The sequence below is a fragment of the Seriola lalandi genome, unplaced genomic scaffold (genome assembly GCF_002814215.2).
Source record: "Seriola lalandi dorsalis isolate HSWRI2012SDOR001 ecotype SW California unplaced genomic scaffold, Sedor1 jcf7180002054570, whole genome shotgun sequence".
NCBI lineage: Eukaryota > Metazoa > Chordata > Actinopteri > Carangiformes > Carangidae > Seriola > Seriola lalandi.
This window is the reverse complement of record NW_019525123.1, coordinates 3,154,830-3,176,109: the sequence shown is the minus strand read 5'-3', so window position 1 is coordinate 3,176,109 and position 21,280 is coordinate 3,154,830. Positions and strand designations below refer to the sequence as shown.

General features: G+C 39.5%; 2 protein-coding genes across 2 annotated transcripts in view; one reads left to right on the top strand and one right to left on the bottom strand.

Annotated features, from left to right (window-relative positions):
• LOC147818524 (complement C1q tumor necrosis factor-related protein 3-like) overlaps positions 1–1,760 on the bottom strand; it is a 3,158-nt gene extending 1,398 nt beyond the window's left edge. The window contains exons 1-2 of the mRNA XM_087176845.1: positions 1,693–1,760; positions 39–279 (exon numbers count right to left, since the gene is read on the bottom strand). Coding sequence (XP_087032971.1) covers positions 39–279; positions 1,693–1,760 — 309 coding nt within the window. The remainder of the gene's footprint in view (positions 1–38; positions 280–1,692) is intronic.
• Positions 1–21,280, top strand: part of cntnap2a (contactin associated protein 2a) — a 339,851-nt gene that overhangs the window by 212,105 nt on the left and 106,466 nt on the right. The window contains exons 10-12 of the mRNA XM_023416970.1: positions 3,293–3,442; positions 11,524–11,686; positions 19,607–19,713. Coding sequence (XP_023272738.1) covers positions 3,293–3,442; positions 11,524–11,686; positions 19,607–19,713 — 420 coding nt within the window. The remainder of the gene's footprint in view (positions 1–3,292; positions 3,443–11,523; positions 11,687–19,606; positions 19,714–21,280) is intronic.

Here is a 21,280-nt window from a genome sequence, read left to right as displayed (position 1 = left end):
CATCTGTATAACCTAAGACTTGTTGATTTACTACCTACGTTCTCTTTCTCAAGACCAGCCGCTTTATCTTTCTGGGTTTGTAGTTCAGCCTTGGTATTCCTGAGTTCCACCCTCTGCTCCACCACCATGTCTCTCAAAGCTCTCAGCTCGTCCCAGAAATCACCGCAAGTCTGGCCACTCGTCTCTAAACCTTGGTCAGCGCCTCCACTCTCTGCTTGGGTCGATGCCCCAGACAGACAGAACAGCAATACCAGCAGCACAGAAACCCTGATTGTAAAACTTCACCCCTCCAGAAATTCCTTTTCGGAAATGATTTTTTTTACATGTACTCCCATTGACCACAGGTGTTGCGAGCATGATTAGCCAAAGATAACTCTTATTATTTGTCCTGTGCAGAGTTGGCAGAAGGAGGCTGTCCTTGACCATATTTAGGAAGGTAGACTGATGCAATAACCCCAGCTGTTTTCAAAATGACCATTCTCATAACATCATTGTTTATCTTGTTTATGCAGATGGTATCATGTTTACGCAGCTGGTCAGTGGCTGTACACTCAACTTTAAGATGTTCATATTATCTGCATTAAGAAAAAAGCTCGGGTTTATATTTTTGGTTGTTTTAAAAAAAAAACCTTGGATGAAGTTGAGAACAAAATACTTTATGGAAAATTTGAGTTAGAAGTGCCAAAATGTCATGTGAATATGTGGGTCAAATGTCATTCTGAAATTCAGAAATGATATAATTAGGTCCACATTTCATTATTTATTATGTAAAATCATCTGCAACTTTTCAGTTGTTTAATGAGTTATTTGTCAGTTGGGAAGACATTCTTGCCACAGTTTGATGACTTTTTCCAAATATTCAAAATGAGGGCTTGAGATCATGCAAGTGCGATTTTTTTAATTTGTAATTCATTCAAAACAAAAGCAGAGCAAAGTGGCTGGTCAGCCCGTCACCTTGTTATCAGGCTCCTCCATATGAATGACAATCCCAAAGCAAGCCATGAAACGGCCTTATCTCGTCTAATCTGAACAATTCTCTTCCTCCTTCTTCTACTCTCCTTCATTATCTGTGCTCTTTTTATCTGTGGCAGACAGCTGGCATGTCCGTGGTTTGAGCATGTGTGTTTGGGGTGTGTTACAGAAAAAGAGAGAGAGACTGCACCACGTATTTGTTTGTGTGTTTCAGCAGGCGCTTGTGTCTGTTTGTGTGTGTGTGTGTGTGTGTGTGTGTGTGTGTGTGTGTGTGTGTGTGTGTGTGTGTGTGTGTTTGTGTGTGTGTGCCGCAATGAGTGTGAAGATTCAATAACACTGCTATCACTGATAAGCTCATCATTCAAAGCTATTGCAGGTGATGTAAAACAGATGAGGGGACACAAGGTTACACAGTATCTATTTTCCATTACATTCAAGAGGTTATAGAGAAGGACGGGGTGGTGCAGAAAGCTTGGTGGTGATTACATCAAACCAGTGTATAGTCAGAAATGTGATTGTCAGTGAAGGAGCACATCAAGGTCGCTTTCTACCAGAACTGGTTTTTTGTTGTCATCAAGACAAAGCAGACTCATCCCCTTATTTTCTGTCTTTATTACTTCATCAGTTCATGACCTCTCAAGTGCACCTAAAATGTGATGTTAAACAGTATCATTGTATTTGACTCTCTGACAGAGAGTAAAAGAGTGTGTAGCCCTGAACAAGGCCACAGTGGTCACACCACTCAGTGGGGGGGCATCTTGGTTCTTGGTTTCTTTGGTCACTGCCATGATCTCATTCACACACTCTCTCACACACAAACACACACACACACGTGGTCACCCTGCTGATAGAGATTAATTAGAGGAGACTCCCTGCTAACATGAAAGCCAGGGTCTTCAAGTGTATTCTGGGAGGACGTAAACAACGTAAAAGTGTGCCCCATAGACGTTGAATACACACATGGGTCAAAAGCATTAACACACGCAGGATGCTAAGGAACATATGTATTGACTTGCTTGCAGATGCATAATTATATTATACTCTGCAGAGACCGATTTGCACGTGACCGTGCCTTGAACTTCACTACAGTGTCCACACTTTCGATGTATTACAGTCAGTGAAGCAGCAAGCTGAGCTGAATTGAAAAAGACAGTCACTGCAGCAGATGGCCACAAGAGGAGAGGGGTATAGAGATAGAAAAAAAAGGGGAAAAGTAAAATTCAGGAATACAGGAAAGGAAATAAAGACAGAGAACATGAAAGAAAGAATCAGGGACAGAGAGTGAGGCAGGTGGGGAAGGATGAATAGAGATTGGTGTCAGTAAGAGGTGATGTATTGGGGAGAGGGTGATGAGAATGAGCTGGCTTCTCTCTCGGCTCCTGTAGTAATGTCCCTTTCCAAAACATCACTCATATTTAATGGAGCACAGCTACAAGGGAAGAGAGAGAAAAGAAGAACACAAAACTTGCATGCACGAACACACACACACACAAACGCACACACACTACACTACATATGCAGACATCACACCACATTTCAGACTTGTACACGCTTGCATAGAGTGCTCAAAGCTTGCATGCACACATACTGTAGAGAACTCACACACATTCACTCTGGTACTCAGACGCAAAGAGGGCTCTCAGAGAGTTAATGGAGTTGAGACAAAGGGGCCCTGAGACTGGAAGCTGCACTCGGCTAAAACAGGGGGAAAGAGAGAAAGAAGGAGTGAGAGAACAGAATAAAAGAGGAGAGGAATCAGGGACTATTGGTATACATTCGAGAATATGTGCAGTATGTAAGAAAAAATGTGGTACAGATGCGTAGATGATCCTTAGTTAATATCACCTCTGTCTGAAGCCATATTTGCCAGGTAGCTGAGATTGAAGCATAAGAGAGGTAACAAACACAGCAGTGCAATCACAGTAGAAAAAAAAACAGCTTTATTGCAAAATAGAAGGTAAACAGAGAGAAATCCTAGTCAGATTTAATGATGTTCTATATTCTTCTGTAACAAAGTTAACTTTGTTGTAGGAGAACAGTCAAAGACGCCAGTGCTGAACTTTTGTTAAAGCACAAATTACGTCACATATTTTCATCATTGTAAAGTTCACAAATAAATAAAAGAATGTGGTGTTGTATTTTTAATGGACGTGGCTTGAGCGAGTCAGTTCAAATTGTGCTCTTATTGGAGAATCTTTCAAGAAATCTTGCACTAACTAAGGATTTGCACTTCAACAACATGATGTTTTTGATTTACACTTGTGCAAAGACATTTGTGCAGTGTGTGTCTTCTGAAGACATTTTTATCCTCACTCTCCAGGTTCAGGCCTTAACGACGGACAATGGCATGCAATACGTTTGGTCGCCAAGGAGAACTTTGCCATGTTGACGTTAGATGGCGACGAGGCGTCCGCTGTGCGCTCCACCTCACCTCTAACCATCACCACAGGAGGAACCTATCACTTGGGAGGTAAGGGCCGCACCAGCACCATCACCATCACCATCACCACAGATCTGACAAGAACACCACACTCCTCACTTCCTCCCATCAGCCTATCACATTGCTATCCTTTGCCCATGTGGGAGGCCAGGCATTATAATATACTGTGAAATATGCATTATACTGTATGTAAGTAGGTACTGTAAGGAGTCGGTCTTGATTATTTGGTCTTTTTGATGAATCCCATGAAATATTGTACTGCATCTTAAATTTTAGCTTACTGTGTTTTTTGGTTTATACCTCTTATACCTAAATATATATTCTTCAAAATATATGTTAATTAATCTGCTTGTATTTTAATTAGTGTATAGAATATATTGTCAGTATTTTTAAATTGATAGAACATTTTGTAAAAAAAGAAAAAAATTGTTAGTCAACAGTGAAACAGAGCTCAGTGAAACTTCTGATATGAACTATACCAACAGTGTGTGTGTGTGTGTGTAGGCTAAGTAAGTCTACAAATCATTTATCTCACTAGAAATCTATATCCCAGTGGCTAGAGTTTAGGAAGTTGCTCACTTAGCAAGAGGGCAGACACAACTAGACCACCAGATATACACATCCACATGAGGGAAAGACATACTTACACACACACACACACACACACACACACACACACACACACACACATACACACGTATACACATGCAGCAGCCACAATCTGTCTGAATTAGGAAGACGCCAGGTTAATGACGCTAGACACTGCTGTCTGTCTGTTGGAAGATGGTCCGTATCTAAGTGTGCATGTCTGACTTTGTGTGTGTGTGTGTGTGTGTGTGTGTGTGTGTGTGTGTGTGTGTGTGTGTGTGTGTGTGTGTTTGCTGGGTGTGTGGGCACCTATGAAATTACAGTAACTGAGAGAAACAGTCTGGGCTTTTATAGCTCCATCAGACCTCTCTCTCTCTCTCTTTCTCTCTCTCTCTCTCTCACTATCCAAGCTCAGTCTCCTCCATCAAGCAAAACCATTTCCCCAGACCAGTCAATAAAGATCAGAGCACCTCACAGACACCCCCCCACACACACACACACACAAACACACACACACACATCCAGATTGTTTTATTTTATTGTCCATCTTAATTTACTCCTCGCTGATGTTGAGTGAATCTCCCTTAAGCCCATGATGACTTTTTATTTATGAAATCAAAGTTTTTGAGGCCTTGATAGGCAAGTGGAAAAGTATTCAAAACCTGTTACAAGGATTATTTTCAGGCTTTTGAAAGGCATTTTTAATCTGGGGTGATGCAGAATTCAATGTGCTAACGCTTTATCTTTTATTATTTCTCATCTCTCTTTAACCCCCAACTTTCTTCTTTGGCTTTCCTATTTTTGGTTTCTCTCCCCTCTCTTCTCCTCTCCTCTCCTCCTTCTCACCCTCTAGTCTCTATTTTGATCCAATTGGTGATTTATTGATTTTGGTAAACTGAGTTGAGAATCAATATTGGCTGAGAGGAGAGAATCTCTAATGTCTTTAACCCTTGAAGAGGGTAAAGGAGGCCGATAGAAAAGGGAGAAAAGGGAAGAGTGAAATAGAGAGCTTGAGAGAGGAAAGGAAGCCAAAGCTTGAGGAACTTAGAAGCTGAGAAGCTGAGAGGAAGGGTGACAATGAGGCGTACACTCACAGAGGCAGTACCTGTATGTAACAAGAGGGAATACAGGGCTCCTAACACAGACAATTCACATATTTGTATGTACAGCGTGTGTGCTATATGCACAATTTCTGTGTCTGCTTGTGTGTAGTGGCGTACACTTGTTTTGTGTGTATACTCCCTCGCACATAAACAGTCACATATACATGCATCTCTGCAACTCAGAGAAATACAACTATGTTATTTCAGAAGGTTCTTCCATATTGACAGAGGTAATGTGTGGGCTGCATTGGCAGCGACTGTGACTGGGGTTTTTACTTGTTAATTTTACATGACATAATCAATGCTGAGGAGCAGGGAGCCTGCTGGGGATACAAAACTGCTGATTATCACCATGGCAAGGAGTATCAAGTGGCCACCGCTCACAGGCTGGGGAAGAAGTTGTATGAAAACATATTTAAAATTATTTTAAACCAGTGCACTCTTGGTTCAGACTCGAGATTTATTTAATGGGAGAGGTACAAAATATTCGGGATGTTTTCAGCTCTAATAGGTTGTGTCTGACAACTGGACTTGGTTTTGCTTTTTTATTTGAGTGAAAAAAAGATTCATACAGCATCCTGCAATTTCAGGACCTGGATTTTTTATTTATTCTTTTTTTTTTTTTTCCAGTGCCTTGCCTCCTCATTATCATAGATTTACAACAAAGGCCTCAAGACATCTGAATCTGTGTGTATATGATTTAGTGTAAGTTTTCATGTCTGTGTGTCTTGTATGAACAGGGTCTGTAGGTTTTAATTTGTTGTATCCCGAGCACACACACACACACACACACACACACACACACACACACACACACAAAAACACATAGACATACACACAGACACACACACACACACACACAGACATACACACAGACACACACACAGACATACACACAGACAGACACACACAAACACACACACACACACAGACATACACACAGACACACACACACACACACACACACACAGTTACACACATCAGACAGAATATCTAGAACATTTATTCAAAACACTCCACCTCGTCGCATTCAGAGGCTAATTTCCATCCCAGCACAGAGGTAACTGAATAATATTGTGAGTGTACAAAAGGTAGTTTAGCCTTTGGTTTGCCCTCAATTACTATCTCTGATTCACTCAGCTTGGTGAGTCAGAGAGGCCAAGCACATTAAGCTGTCCTAAAGCTTTCTAACAGTATCCCATCAGCACTTTCTGTGTGACCGAGACTGTTCTGTCACTGTGCCACAATTAGCAGAAATCCCTCGGTATCATGAAAAATCCATGTTCTTTTATATACATGACGAGGATTCACATAATTGCCGAGAGTAAATCTTGTAGGTTCAGTCATCCAGGTAGCCATCTGCTTCAAATATCATGGCTTTAAGGCATCAATCTGGTGTTTTTATTGGCAACAGTTCTTGATCAGTGACCACAGGCTGGACGGGAGTAAACAGATGCAGCTCTACATATACTCATTTTGACAATACAGCAGGAATATGTCTTCTTTTAGATTGTGGTGCATGTAGTGAACATATTGTAGTGTTTGCTCTACATGAAAAATTTATCTAGGAGCAGGGAAGTTCTCGGGTTTGACTCTGTCTCATTCCATGTTCTTCATTTTTAGTTTTTTTTTCCTCCCTCTGTGGCTTAGTGTTTATTAAGCATGGCCAATTGCCACATTAAACTAAATTTGGACTAATTAGTATCATAGTGAAGCTTGACTGCCACACATACAGGGGTATACATACCATCTGACTTACACCACCTCTGAATCACAGTGTTTTGCTTGAAACTTAAAGTATAATTTGATCAGAGTGAGAAAGGTTTGGTCCATCCATGTAAAGGGTAATAGGGTGTATATAATAGCTAATAGGCTATTAAGGTATTTGGCTCCTGTACATAAACACAAAGGTTGTTGACACGGAGGCATTATGTGAGATAATTATCAGTCTTTGTTTAATCAAACAGAAAGTGAGTGGGTGTACATGAATGTGGGTAGCGCAGCAGTGATCTTACCTTTTAAAGGTGAGAGAATATCACTAGTGGGACATGATTACTTTTATTGTTCTTCAGGCCAACTACTTTGTCTCCATTAAATGTGAAACAAGGAAAACAATTAGCCAGCGGCTGGTAATGGTCTCTCACTGCCAGGCTCAAAAAGTAAAATTAAAGGCAAGAAAGCTACTGTTTCTTTGTCTGAATTGAGACATTTTTGCAACGAAAACGTGACACGTAACGGATTTTAATGAATAAATACTCTTTTTAATTAAGGAAAACTTTTTTTTTTTCAAACATAACAGAGCCCTTAATGCTTTTAGATAGCATTAATATTAATACCATTGATGTGCAATATGAAGACAAGCATGTTGACATTAAAAAATGTGCTAATGAATGCTTTAATTAACTTAATAAATTGCCTAATTTGCATAAGTGGTTATATTTAATGTATTTTGATGACAATGATGGGACAATATGCAACTCAAGCACCATTTCCAAATAGTTTAAAGGCTATGCAAATTATACAGCTAATACATTTTCTTTTCTTTCATTTTCTTCCTTATTTCTGATGCAGTAACATTTAACTGAGACATATGTCATTGCTCTTGTTTTTCATACACTGGACTGACTTATTCCTTGAGAACTGTTTTTTTTTTTTACCTTACGGTACTGAAGTGACGAGAGATAGGTGAGTTAAGAATGTTGCTTTAGATATAACTGCCCTAGCTTTTCTGTTTCTGCGGCATTAAAATTCATGTGGCACTGCTTAAACCCAAGGTTACAGAGTTACAGGATATTAGACTTTAGACTTCAGCTGAAGGAAAAGACTAGGCTTTGAGCTTCTGTCATCGCCCTCGACTCTCGCCTCTTCCTTAATTCTGTTCCCTGTTTTCTTTTCTCCAGTTTTCCTCCTACCCTCATTTTTTTCATTCTCTCCAATTCCTCAGTTTATTTTCTGTTCTACTTTTTTTGGCCCTCATCCTCTCGCCTCTCCTCTCATCTCTCTTATCCTCTTTAACCGAGTCGACCCCTTCCTATGCCTCCCCTCATCTCCGTCTCCACCCCTCTATCCTTCGAGCGTCTGCTTTTAGAAGCAGTCTCCTGAACTCAAAGCCTATTTTACGGGGAGTAGTTTCTCACTCCTGACGCTGCGCTTAGAGAAATTAGTAAGTGACTGACACAAGACATCCACAAATTGAATTTCTCAAGAGGGAAGACAGATGGACACTCACATAAACACACATACACGCACATACACAAGGCCATAAAGTCATGCTCTTTTCTCTGCAGGAACAGAGGACAAATGGATATACTAATGGGAGAGTAGTCAATTATGGGACGTTCCACCCTGAAGCACCCTGCTGTTTGGTAACTGTGAAAAAAAAAGAGTTTGGAGCATTTCCTTTATTGGTTTAACAATCTCTACTTCCTTACTAAATTTATAACTCTGCTGAGTTGTTCCAAATGGTGTCACAGCATTTCTTAGTTCATTGGTTCTTTTTCTATCATTCTGGAGACGTCATGTTTTCTCTCAAATTTATTTTATGTGCATGAATAAATGACATTCTCTTATAGTATTACTTTTCCATTTCAATCTACAGTATGCCATGAAGCAAAACCTTTTTGACCTTTTGAAATAAACTGTTTACAAACTTACGTTTAGACTCCTTTTGGTTTATGTGGTTACTGCATATTTTCACTTAGCTGGAAAGTAAAAGCAAAAACTTTCTAACACATGTAGTTTTAGTTAATAGTCATAGTATATTAGTGATAATTGTAATATAAAGCATGTTCCAATCTTCTTCCTCTTCATTTTAAAGCTTGTGAATTAGCCATGAGACTTTGATGCCCACATTGATCAAAGAACAGCTTGTGCTGTCTGCATGTGTTCCTTATGTGCATATAATGTGCACATCTGCCATAGGCGTTACATATAATCCTTGACAGTACAGTAATGTTTGATGTGCATAGATTTTAGATTCCTTTTGAATGTTCCCCATAAGGTGATGTAGGTGTCTTGCAGAGTTTTTATTGTTCTTCACAGTTAAGGGAAACAGCTCGGGGAGAAATAGCAGCAGGTTGTCAGTAGATAAGCAAAATTTTTCCTGATGTGAATTTGGATTTTGTGGGAATCTACATATTGTTTTTGCCAACAATTTTGTCTCTTCTGAATGTGTAGAGTTGCATCCCCAGAATATTTGTTTAATTTTTTCTCTGAGCACTTTGGCTGATTTCCAGTCTGCTTTTTTTGAAAGCAGATACATCCCCCTAAATGTATTGGGATGTGGAAACAAGTGTTCTGTAGCCTGAGAGCCAGCCATGCCTGTCTGATGCGTTCAGGTAGAAGAGAGCTAGTGCTGGTCTTCCAGTGTTTATTGTAAGAGAAGCTCTTTGGGCACAACAGGGGGGCTGTGATAGAGTGCCAGCAAGACTGCAGGGGATTATTGCTGCTGTTCAATATCCTAAGGGGTTTATGAGAGATAGCGTTTTTGTTTATACAACAAATTAAAACCGTAGAGCATCATCGTATTCAGGAAAAAAAAATGTCAGACATTCTTAACTTGGATTGAAGCTATGGGTGTCTGTGATAGCTTGAGGATGTACAGATGTATGACCACATTTATGCCTTCTTTGCCAAGTGTTTTTCTCTGTTGGACTCCACCTCATTAATCTTGTTCCGTATCTTCCTCTGTTTGTCACTACAGCTGCATTACAGCTTTCTGAATGACACAATGATACATTTTTCAAAAGTACAGAAGCAAAATTGCCTTAAGGTTTGTTGACAGGAAGGGGCAGCAAGATAACTTACTAACATTGGTCATTACTGGTCAAGGCTTCCGAGTGACAGTGATATTGATTTCTTATCCAAGATTCTGTTAGTTCTCCAGATATTAAACATTATTGAGAGTTATTTTCTCACGTTACTGTTTTGTGATGAAATTTTAATCCAAAATGTATCAAGTTTAACATACCAGTTTCAATAGAAATATAGATGCAAAGAAACAATTTTAGTTAAAAATTCTCTCTATACAAGCTGAGCAGTATATGAGTGACACCCAATAAACAAGCCTAGCAACATACATCCATCTACCCATCCGTCGCTCCATGCATTGCTCCGTTCGTTCTGCCAAACTGTCAGGAAGGCTGTGTTTCCTTTGCATTCATATGCAATCCAGGGGACACAAAGTGCTGCCAACCAGCTGTAGTCTGCTCTGTTTCTCTCTCCCTTTCCATCTCTCGCACTCCTCCTTTCTCTGTCTGTCTGTCTGTCTCCCACTCCTCTGGAAAGACGGCAGGTACAGGTGTGACAGGAGAAGAGACAGATGGCAAGGATGACAGGAGAAACTTTTGGGGTGGAAATGAAAATCAGAACATGTGAAGAAAGAAATGAATCCAACACACACGCAGGCACACACATTTTGCTATTTGCTGGCCTGTCAGCCCTCCACATGAACTACAATTATGTTGGTGCACACACACACACACACACAGGGAGTGCATATGCCCTTTATAATAAGCCTGCTTGATGCTTTGGCCTTGAGGCTGATAGGCATGCTAGAGAGTGTGACAGCTTATAACATCACAATGATGGAGATGTCATTAAACAGCAATGTTTTATGAGTGGCCTGTGTGCTTGTGACAAAGATTGAATTCCAGGCTCTCATCTCCTACATCCAACAGTACATGTACACTGTAATAACACCTGTAGATGCACACACACACATACACACACACACACACACACACACACACACACACTCATACTATATACAGTACACTCATATACTGTACACAAGTGCATGATGACAGATTTGCACATATAATACACACACACCTACTCAGTATCCATGGTTATTTGTGCAAAAGATTTATCACACACACTCACAGCCGCCATACGCATTCAGTTTTGTCCTAGCCTTGTCCCCATTTCAGTCAATGCCCACTGCTAACTCTGGACGGGCCATTGACTCTTGTATCTCATAAAGGTACAGTATATAGTAAAACCTATATGTCCTCTAGTCTATTGCGGCCTTAGCACCAGTATTAAGGCTAATGGGCCTTGTGGAGAAGCTCTAAAACAAGAGGACTGATGAAGGCTCATGGCTGTAAAATGTGACAATAACCTAGCACTGGCCAAGTCTGTTGTTCCTCGTCAAGGCTGATGTTGTTGTTGTTAAGTTTGATGTCTACTTCTGCACAGGGTCTTCTTTTCATGATGTGTTTTAAATCGGGGATCAAAAGAAGCCGTCTTCTTCCGACACTCAGTTCACTGTTCAAACACAAGCTGTGCATGGCATTGTTGTATAGGGATAACTGATACATATATAAAATAAAAATATCACTTTCCCATTAACTCGAATGAGTATGTATGTGTGTATGTATATAAGTATAATGCTTTGTTTGTTTCTTGTGTTGCTTTCAGGGTATTTTCTACAGACCCTCTTCCCGCCCTCCCGGCGTTCCCTCCAGGGCTGCATGCAGGCAATCCTGGTGGATGATCAACCTGCTGATTTGCATGCAGTGGAAAAAGGCACTGTGGGAGCCTTTGAAAATATCAGCCTAGACATGTGTGCAATCATAGACAGGTAGGAGTGATAATTCCTGCATGCACACACATCCACACAGTCATTCATAAATGAAAATACTTGTTCAAGTCATATGCAGAGCAAAAAAACAAATCATAAATCAAGTGGTTTTAAATTGGGAGAGTCATATTGTAAACAAGGCTGTTATGTAGAGTCTCTGGATTCTTATCGAGAGATGTATGACTCAGGGCTCTGGTTGTTGAATTTGTTTAAGTATGGCTGGTTTTTGTGTGCTTGTCAGACTGATAAATGGATATAATTGATGGGGTGGATTCGCTGTGTAAGGGGATGTGTGTTTTCGCTTTAAACTGAAAGTAAAGAGTATGTTTCATCCTTGGAAAATACTGTATGATCTTAATCAAACATCAAAAATGGGCCACTCATTTTTCTATTTTATTGCCAAGTATACCAGAGCTTAAGATTCCGCACAGAATGTCCCAGTGTTGGCTCACTGGAAAAATTCATTACCACTTGTTGACATTTCAATTTATTTCCTTGTCATGGACTAGAAAAAACATTGGGAGACAGATTTGCCATATATGGAATCATCCATGCCTTGAGCTCAAATTGAGTGTTTCCTATCACTGTGCAAAATATTTAAACATTGTAGACTGGTTTAACCGTCTGCAATTAAGTTCTCTCCTATATTAAGTAAGGGTTGAGTGGCATTTGGATATAAAGAAGTTTTCTGTAATTATTAGAAACTGCCAAGGTTGTATCATTAAGGTGAATGAGAGTGGGAAGCTACAATTAAGGGCTCACCTTGCGCTGACTGGAACAGCATTTTCCCTGAACTGAGCGATTTGTTTTCAGCTCAGCTTTGTCAATAACACTTACCTTCATCAATATCCTTGCCCAGAGAAGTAGACACCAGCTGCCACTGCTTTATTTAGTTCAATTTTGTCCTTACTTCAAGAGAGGTCCGGCTTGCTGGGATACTCTAGTTTATACTACAAATAAGGCAATGTCCACACTAACATAGACAGACATGTTTGCAAAAACATGTTTATATTGTCAAAGTGACGTTGTACTCAAAAGCTTTTTCAGATTATTTACCAGAAGTTCTCAGTTCATGCTGAAAAGTTGACTTTCATCACCTTTTACTCTGTTTGCAAGTTAATTTTGTCTTTTATATCACTGCATACACAATTAAGAATTTCTAATTGATTGGGCATTTTGTTGTTTGTTTGTTTGTTTGACATATTGTGACATTTTAGGTTAATATGCCAGACGTATTAGAATACAGTTGTTTACACATCCTGCAGATGTGGAGCAACATTAGCATTAGTTTGGTGTCGTGTTTCTGCCTGGATGACAAATGTATGTCCAATATTTACTCTCCTTTAAGCTCTGTATTTCGTTTCCACTAACTCCTGAGAGAAATATCTGGCTCCTTAGAAGCTACATTTTCCTCTATGTTCACCAGCTAGTCACTTACTTTGTCTGCTTGGTGCCCTAGGCAGGTACTCTATAGTCAGTTTGTAAAGCTTTTTGGCTGAAAACAGTTGACTACTGCAGCTGAAAATGATGCTATTAGAGCAATGAGAATGAAACAAAAGAAATGAGGTTGTGGCACAGAAAAGCACAACAATGAGCTAAAATACATACACAAATAGGCATAATGGTGCACCTTTACAGCGATTGCAGCACATTTGTGTCGCTGCATGGCATTTGTGACACTATAGTGTATATAGGTGGTTACACACAGCTTTTCACAGGTAAGCTTTCACAGGATGCTTAAAATAGGATTGGAGGAGAGAGATAGCTCTTGTTCCTGCAGTCGCTCAAACTTTGATGGCCTCTGTGAAACAATCACTAGTTTACCAGTAAATAGAAACCTTGATCCATAAAATACATGCAAAACATAAACCCTATTTTTACTGACATACTGTTGCTGTGATTGTGTGTTACAGTTTTATTGCTGTTGATTTCTCAGATTGGTACATGGTCGCCCCAGACTGTGATTGACTACATATGACGTGTGCATTTGTGTGTGTGTGTTCACTGGAGCCTTTTATTTACGTGGTTTTCCGTTCCACTATTTCTATATGCGAGTTATATTTCTGCCAAGGTCAAATCTCAGTAAATGTCCATCATTACTGAAAGTACTCTGTAGTAGTTTTTCAGTTATCTATTTCATTTGTCACTGACTTGGTCGTAAGACATACAGCATGTTTTTTTGTGTATTTGTGTAATTAGAGATACACACACATGCGACCATACAAGAGACTAAGAGAAGGAGGGAGTGAGGTATTATTTATCAGTGCATTGTCTGTTAAAATGAAATACATGTTAATGACAGTGGCTGTGCTGTGAGATCGACTAGTTGACATTTAAAATGAATGATGAGAAAACTGAAAGCTTTGATTCTGCCCTAGAATCAGCTAGTCTATAGCACCGATCGGCAAATACGCATACAATAACTTGCGCATACAAAACAGCACAAGAAAGCGGCTCATGAACCGTCGTAACTAAAAACACCCAGCACATGTCCCGATCAGTCATGTTACAGACATTATTGACAGCAGATTAAGTCAGACGCACTGACCAGGACAGAGAGACACACACATTTAAATTGACCAGTGACTGGACAATGAATATGATTTGAAATATTTCTTATGTCATTGCAGTATTAGAAGTGGTTTTTTATTCGTGTTTGTGCTTTTTCTGGGAACCCAGGTCTGTTGTGGTGGTGAGCAGCCTCTCTGGGTCCTTCTGCATCACTCATGGATCATGCTGCATTTTTGAAATTGATCATTTTACCAATGCAGCTTGAACAGCTAGAATCAGAGTTTCTTTGAAGTCACACATTAGAGGAAATAACAGGCAACGTGTGATGCTGAACTTGAATGATAGGCTATCATAGACTAACTTAATATATGACATTTTACGTTTTACTGTAGTTCTGCTCTCTTTTAAGCTGCAGAAGTTGGGAGCTGCAAACCTTTTAATTATTTTCTTTTTTTACATTAAACCTCACAAGGAAAGGCTGAAATGAAATATAGATCTAGGATGAGAAAGAAATTAAAAGAAAGAATGTTCTCTGAAAATAGAATTACAAAGACTGCCCAGTACTCTAATAAGCATCAGCCCATTCTTCCCACCTACCTGCTGGCAACCTGTCTCCTAGAAACTATGTTTCTATACACTAAACTTCAACAGCAAGTGCATTTTTTATCATACCGGATTACATTTTCTATTATGTAATGGAAATTTAGCAAGTCACAAATACATTGATACTGAACATATCAGTAAAATGTTCACAGACATCATCTCTTGCCAAAATATTCAATCTTGCAGTACGATATCCACTTCAAGTGACAACAGCATTATTAAACAATTTTTATGGTTATGTTTAGGCACTCACAGCTCTTAGTTAAGATTGGGGAAAGATAGTGATCTGGGATAACCCAGACTGAAGGCACCCTCTAAAAAAGCATTCTGAAACATAAGCATTGTTCATGTTGATTACCTAAAAACTAAGGGTTTTCTGAAAAACTTGGCTTTGCCATAGAAATTGGATCTGGCTGGAAAAACAGCCAGATCCAATTTCACATTTGTCAACATTTCCAGTTCAGTTCAATATTTTTAACATTTATTTATTTATTATTTATTATAATTTATTTATTTTTATGTTGATGAACATTAAGGTAAAAGCAATGATTTTCAATAAAAGCCAAAAGTTTAAAGGTCGTTGCATCAGGTGAATCTTTACCTCAGGCTAGCAGTTATACTGGCATTCGGCGAAATCCTCCTCCTCCCCCCTCCCCCCACCCCTTACATGTCTCTCACCCTGAGCCTTGGCTTGCTGGTTAGCAGTTTAGCACATCGAAGTCTGTGTCTGAATCTTTGAAGTCGCTGTCATTGCTGCTTTCATCCAAGTAACTGCTGTGCTTTGCTTCAGTGTTGCTCGCCCTGGCTCAGGTCGTCAGCTGTTGTCCATTACTTTTAAACGTTTTTTGCGGGCTAAAACAAACAAAATAAATTTCCCACAATGGACTTCACCGTTATGACATTTCAGCGAATCGCAAAGCATTTTATCAGTCACATGTCTTAAAAAGGATAAAATTATGTACTGCACATGTATGTTTCATCTGGTCTTAAAGGGAGACAGGCTCCTGCTCTGTCTGGTCATCTAGACAATTTTTCATTGCAGCCAGTTCATGATATAGTAGTTCTCATTCATATTCACAACAGCTGTGTTTACCCTGATTAATAGATCTTTGACTCAGTGTCTGAAACCCAGTGTGTAAAAGATTAGGATTGTTTATCCGGAGTGTTGCCAGTATGATATGAAATTCAGTGAGACAATTCACAGGCTGCTCTGGGTCTCCTCTCTGCATCAACAGAGTAGTAGTGATGAGGGAACGGTTTTGTGACACCTGGAGGCAGAAAAGAAACCAGCATGTTGGATCTTATGAGGTTTTTGCGAGACTTGGACGATACTACGTTCTTAGTACAATTACACCGCAGGAGCACTGGAACCACACTGTGCTAGAAAAGTATGTAGTATATAATTATTACCATTGCTGATTGTGGTGCATTTCCACTACTGATAGGGCTCAAAGGTCTTGAGATGTCCAAAACTATTTCTTATTCCAGCTGCTTCCAGTATTGCCCATCTCTATTACTTTTTGTGTTTACGTTTTGTTGTGTGTCAGCCCTGCAGTACTTGAGGTGGGCCCTGCTCTACCATGGAAGATGAATGGGTGCAGTGTTACCATCTAACTAATAAGAATGTCTTTGAAGGCAGTTCAATAGCCCTGTCTGACCTCTTTTTGATCAATGCCGTTCTACTGTGGGATTCTCTTTGGGCTGGGATGGTGGAGGAAGCAAAACACACACACTCATCCCCACAGGCACACCCACACAAACACAGGGGCATGCTTATGTGCATGCAAATTCCTATGTTTCAAAATGTCACTGTTATGCTGTAAGGGTACCACAACAACACATGCCGTGGCACATAAAAGTGTACACGCACTCTAGAGGTGCTCCATTCTCTTTGTAGATTTTGCTTTTTTCTTACACAAAGCTCACAGCATATATATTCGGTGTACTTCAGTGCTCACAGCTTGCTGAGCATAATATTTTTCATGGTTTTTAGTGCTTGTCAATGGCACCTCATTGTGAAAGCACAATAGCATTTTATCTGCACTTGTTAGCTGCTGAAGCTACAAAATATCTTGCCACACATCGCTCACGGGCATATTAGGTTTTTTTTGTTTGTTTTTCATATACAGTACATGCCATAGCGTGTTGAGAATTTCAAGGTTTAAAATTGTTTTCATCAAAAATGAATAGCAGGTTGGCTAATCTATGACCTAAAAATATATATATATTTTTTATTCATCCAAAGTGGTGTCACAGTATGGAATTTGCTTTCTACAGCTCTAAGGCTCTACAGGTTTAAGTTTACACATAGCCAAGCACATGACTTCAAGTTCTTGGTCCTAGATGTCATTTGTATTAAGAATAGCAGGCAGGTACAAATGTCGTAGCGTTGCTCAGTATCTTTTTCTGCATCAGTCAACAGAGTCGCCAAGAATACAGTATCCTCAGAGAGGGGGAGGATTATTTTCCAAATGTCATTTTTTCTAACTATATTTTTCTACAGCAACTACACATGCATTATTGCTCATCTAAATGCACACATACCCCCAGTACGCATATAGCACAGTACATTCATAAAACATTCCTGCGTTTCATTTCTTTTTTAACACTCAATCTGTGTTTCCTTCATTTTCCGAAAGTAAATACTCCTACACATGTTCACAGTTAAAGATGCTTTACCGTCAGTGAACCCATCATATATCATATGAACAAGCCCACAGTTGTCTGTCAGCTTCATAGTCACTGTATGAGGCAGTGATCATCATGTCTCTCTCCAGAGATGGAGTGTCTCTGTCTGCCCGACTCCCTACATGACTAAAGAAGAGCTCAGCATTTTAAAAGGACCCCTGCAGCTCCCATGAGTCAGTGTTTGTTTTTCCTCCAGCTGGCTTTCCTCTTATCATCACTTTGATTCATTCAAATAAGCAGACTCAGATATTTTAATCACATAACTTGTGCATGAGTATGTGCGCGTGTGCGTGTGTAACACTACAGTGCCTCGGGACCCATCCCCACCAGGCCTGCAGGCGGATCAAACCACAGAACTTAGATGTGTTCAGGGTTTCAGTTGCTATTCAAACTTCAAGAAAAACAGTGATGTCTTAACTACTGTCTGCTTCCTGCTGTATTCACAACGAGGTGGATAATTTTTGCTTCTATCTACATTCCTAAATTCCAGATATCTTTGAAACGTGGATTCTGCATTGTAACTATTAAATTCCCTCTCTTGGCAGGAAAATTGTGCATTACAGCAGCCATCTGCATAGATAATCCACACGATAAACCCCAATTCTACAAACACATGAATTGTGTTTCAGTATATGTAGAAATGCAATTTTGTTATTTTTATCAACAAATTGTTCTGTTTCTTTTGTCACAAGTATAAAATAGTGATTTATTGCAGCTCATAACTACCTCCTGTTAACCAGATGACCAGTAATTCCCTCCTTGCTGCACCGACACATTTAACAAATGCTCCCAGAATCAATGAAAACACCTGTCTCATTGACATTCCAAATGAGCAATTACATTTTATCTTTATGCTGCCATGTCACAACTTTGGATACAAATTTTTTTTTTTCTTCTCCACACTTTCAACATAACAGCTAAATTTCAGTCCCTTCTAAAAACATTGTCAAAAAGCAACAGTGAGTATGGACAAGGCCATCGTAGAGTTGACAAAGGGCCAAAACAGAGGGAATAATGTGTTTTCAAATAGGCAACCCGCTGGCTACTCCATGTCACAATAGCTTAAGGTGGTGAGTGTCTGACTGCTATGTTTAATAAATTGAAATATTTGCACTCACTGTTGGATATCATAAATATTACAAGGTTTACTGCTGCCTACTGCTGGTCTCACACTGCTCTTGCATTAGAATGTGTATCATCCTTTGCATGCTAATGTATGTGTGGTCATTGAAATTGCGAAGCTTACATGAATCTGCACTCATAAAATCCACTTTTTAAGATACAGAAAGTTTTGTGTGCAGTCTCAGTGGGATATTGATGCCTCTCTCCATCAGTCCAGATATGTATTGCTCTGGAAAGAATCCCAGCCTAGCTAGAGAGCCTTTAAAAGAATATCTCGATGTGTGAGGTTCAGGTTAATACATATAACTGAATCACCTGGGCCCAGTTTTCCTTTTCATTATGACTATGATTATTACTTCTTTGTACTTTAGAACAGTTTATATTGTATCCCACCATTGTTGTACACAAAATGAAGGATATTCTGATGTAATCTGCCCCATAGAAGAAAATAGTCACCATGAACATTATCCCCATCTTTACACAGGAGTGTCTTAAGTTTCACTTTACTTGTTTAATGGTTTATTTGACTCCCTTTTAGCTCAAGGCCAGTCTCCCAAGAGTCCATAGTGAGGTTTCACCACATTTAGTCGGCATATTTAATGACACGTTCGAAACAAAGAAAGATGGATGATTTCAGAGCAGGGCCTTGTTGGGAACTTTTTATACTGGTGTTTGAAAGTATATCTTGTATCACCAGAATATCTCACACATTTGACAGATGAGCAGGTGGTTTGTTAGATTTTTCATGGTCATATTGACATAACCACACTTGAATCAGCTTTCTGATGCATTGTGGTGGTATAGAATGAAGTAGTGTTGCAGTGGGCAGTGTGTGTGTGTGTGTGTGTGTGTGTGTGTGTGTGTGTGTGTGTGTGTGTGTGTGTGCGCGCACGCGCCTCTGACCTTTAGATTCTGAAAACAAATTTTTCCTTCTTTTTAAGGCGGCTCATGTCTTGTTTATGTAACAGCACCTTGTCTCGCTCCCTCTCTCTCCAGGTGTATGCCTAATCACTGTGAACACGGCGGCAGGTGTAAACAGACATGGGATAGTTTCAGCTGTACCTGTGATGGGACAGGATACACTGGAGCCACGTGTCACACTTGTAAGTATGGGAGTGAGTGTGCATGCAGTTGTGTGTTCCTGCCCATCTGTTTTTTCCCCCATCACATTAATACAACTGTATTCTGTTTCTTGTGTGTTTGTTTGATTTGGCCTTCCTCTTTCTGCCTTTGAGTGATTAAGCTGTTCCTCCTTCCAAAGCCGTAATTCTCAGCAGAGGGACAGATTAACTTTTGAAGTGTTCAGAGACCAGGCTTTACTGACTGCGCTGTGTGCTTTGTTCTGGTCTGAGAAGCGGCAACCCACCAAAAGCACCAGCACACAAAGAGAGCAGAGTCAGAAAGAGAGAAAAGGCCAAAAGAGTTTTTTTTTTTTTAAAGGCTTACAAATTTAAGAATGCCGTCCTTCCATATGCCACAATTATTGTTCTCTTTTTAGAGAAGGTGAGAGAGAGAGCTTTTAGCTATATTGTGCATGTTCAACCTAAAACAACAAATTAAATATGACTGAACTGTGAGGAAAAAGTGTGAAAAAGACAGGATAAAGTATGCCAGAGGGACATGGGAGTATGAATAACATCAGAGAGGAAATAAAGCATAGACAAATAAAACCACCAAAATGTGATAAAAACAATATGAGAGATGTCTTTGTGTGACCACATATTTTTCTGTCTGGGTGTGTTAATATTATTATTATTATTATAATGACAAACTCACTAAGAAGATGTATCTGAAGGCACAGCAATAACCTGGAGATTAGGGTGTCTGGTTCGGAACTGGAAAGTCACGTGTGCATTCAGGGGACCAGCCAGTAAAATGTAGGTATAGGGAGAATGGATGAGTAATGCTTTCCCTTCCCTTAACGACGATTGTTGACTTTCCTTTTAGGAAGGCATCGAGCTTCAGATTCTTCTTACCCAAGTGAAAATGTTTAGTGGCAAATAGTAGAAGGCTGTGACTGCACCTTGTAGCTTTTAACACAGAAATTGCTTCTTTTTTTTTTAAAAAAAGCTTCAAAAGATCAGTGTGCTCAGGGCTTTCCCTGGTTGAATAAAAGAGAAAATAAAACAAAGAAAAAAGCTAAAAACTGGGGATTTAGTTTAAGAGTGACAAACATGTGATGCTCGGTTCTGAGGGGCAGTTTTGAACATTAAGACCAATTTATTTGTGAAAAGCAATACAACTCAGCCTGTGACATCAGTTGTACAGTGTCACATGGCTCTGTATGAGATTTGTCAAACCCTGGTTGTATCATCAGGAATACTTTCTTATACTTGAACACTAAAAATGCATTAAAAAACAGCGTGAAATTTTTAAGATTTGGGCATTTACTGAAAAGCGGGCGTCCGATGAAAAGAAAACATTAAAGTGTATAATGGGAGTTTGGGGAGTTTGATGTGTGAGACTCAAAGTCAGGATATTTTGGCATAAATTATTGTAGTTATTGTTTTCGTCCAAGTCACCAAATTTTATGGCACTGCAACAGTAAATAGCTGGAGAAGCTGTTGCTTTATTAATTTTGATTAATCGTAAAGGTCATTTATTAGGCATAAATATCAAACATTTGCTGATTCAAATTCTTCAGCTTCATAATTGCTGCTTTTCTTTGCA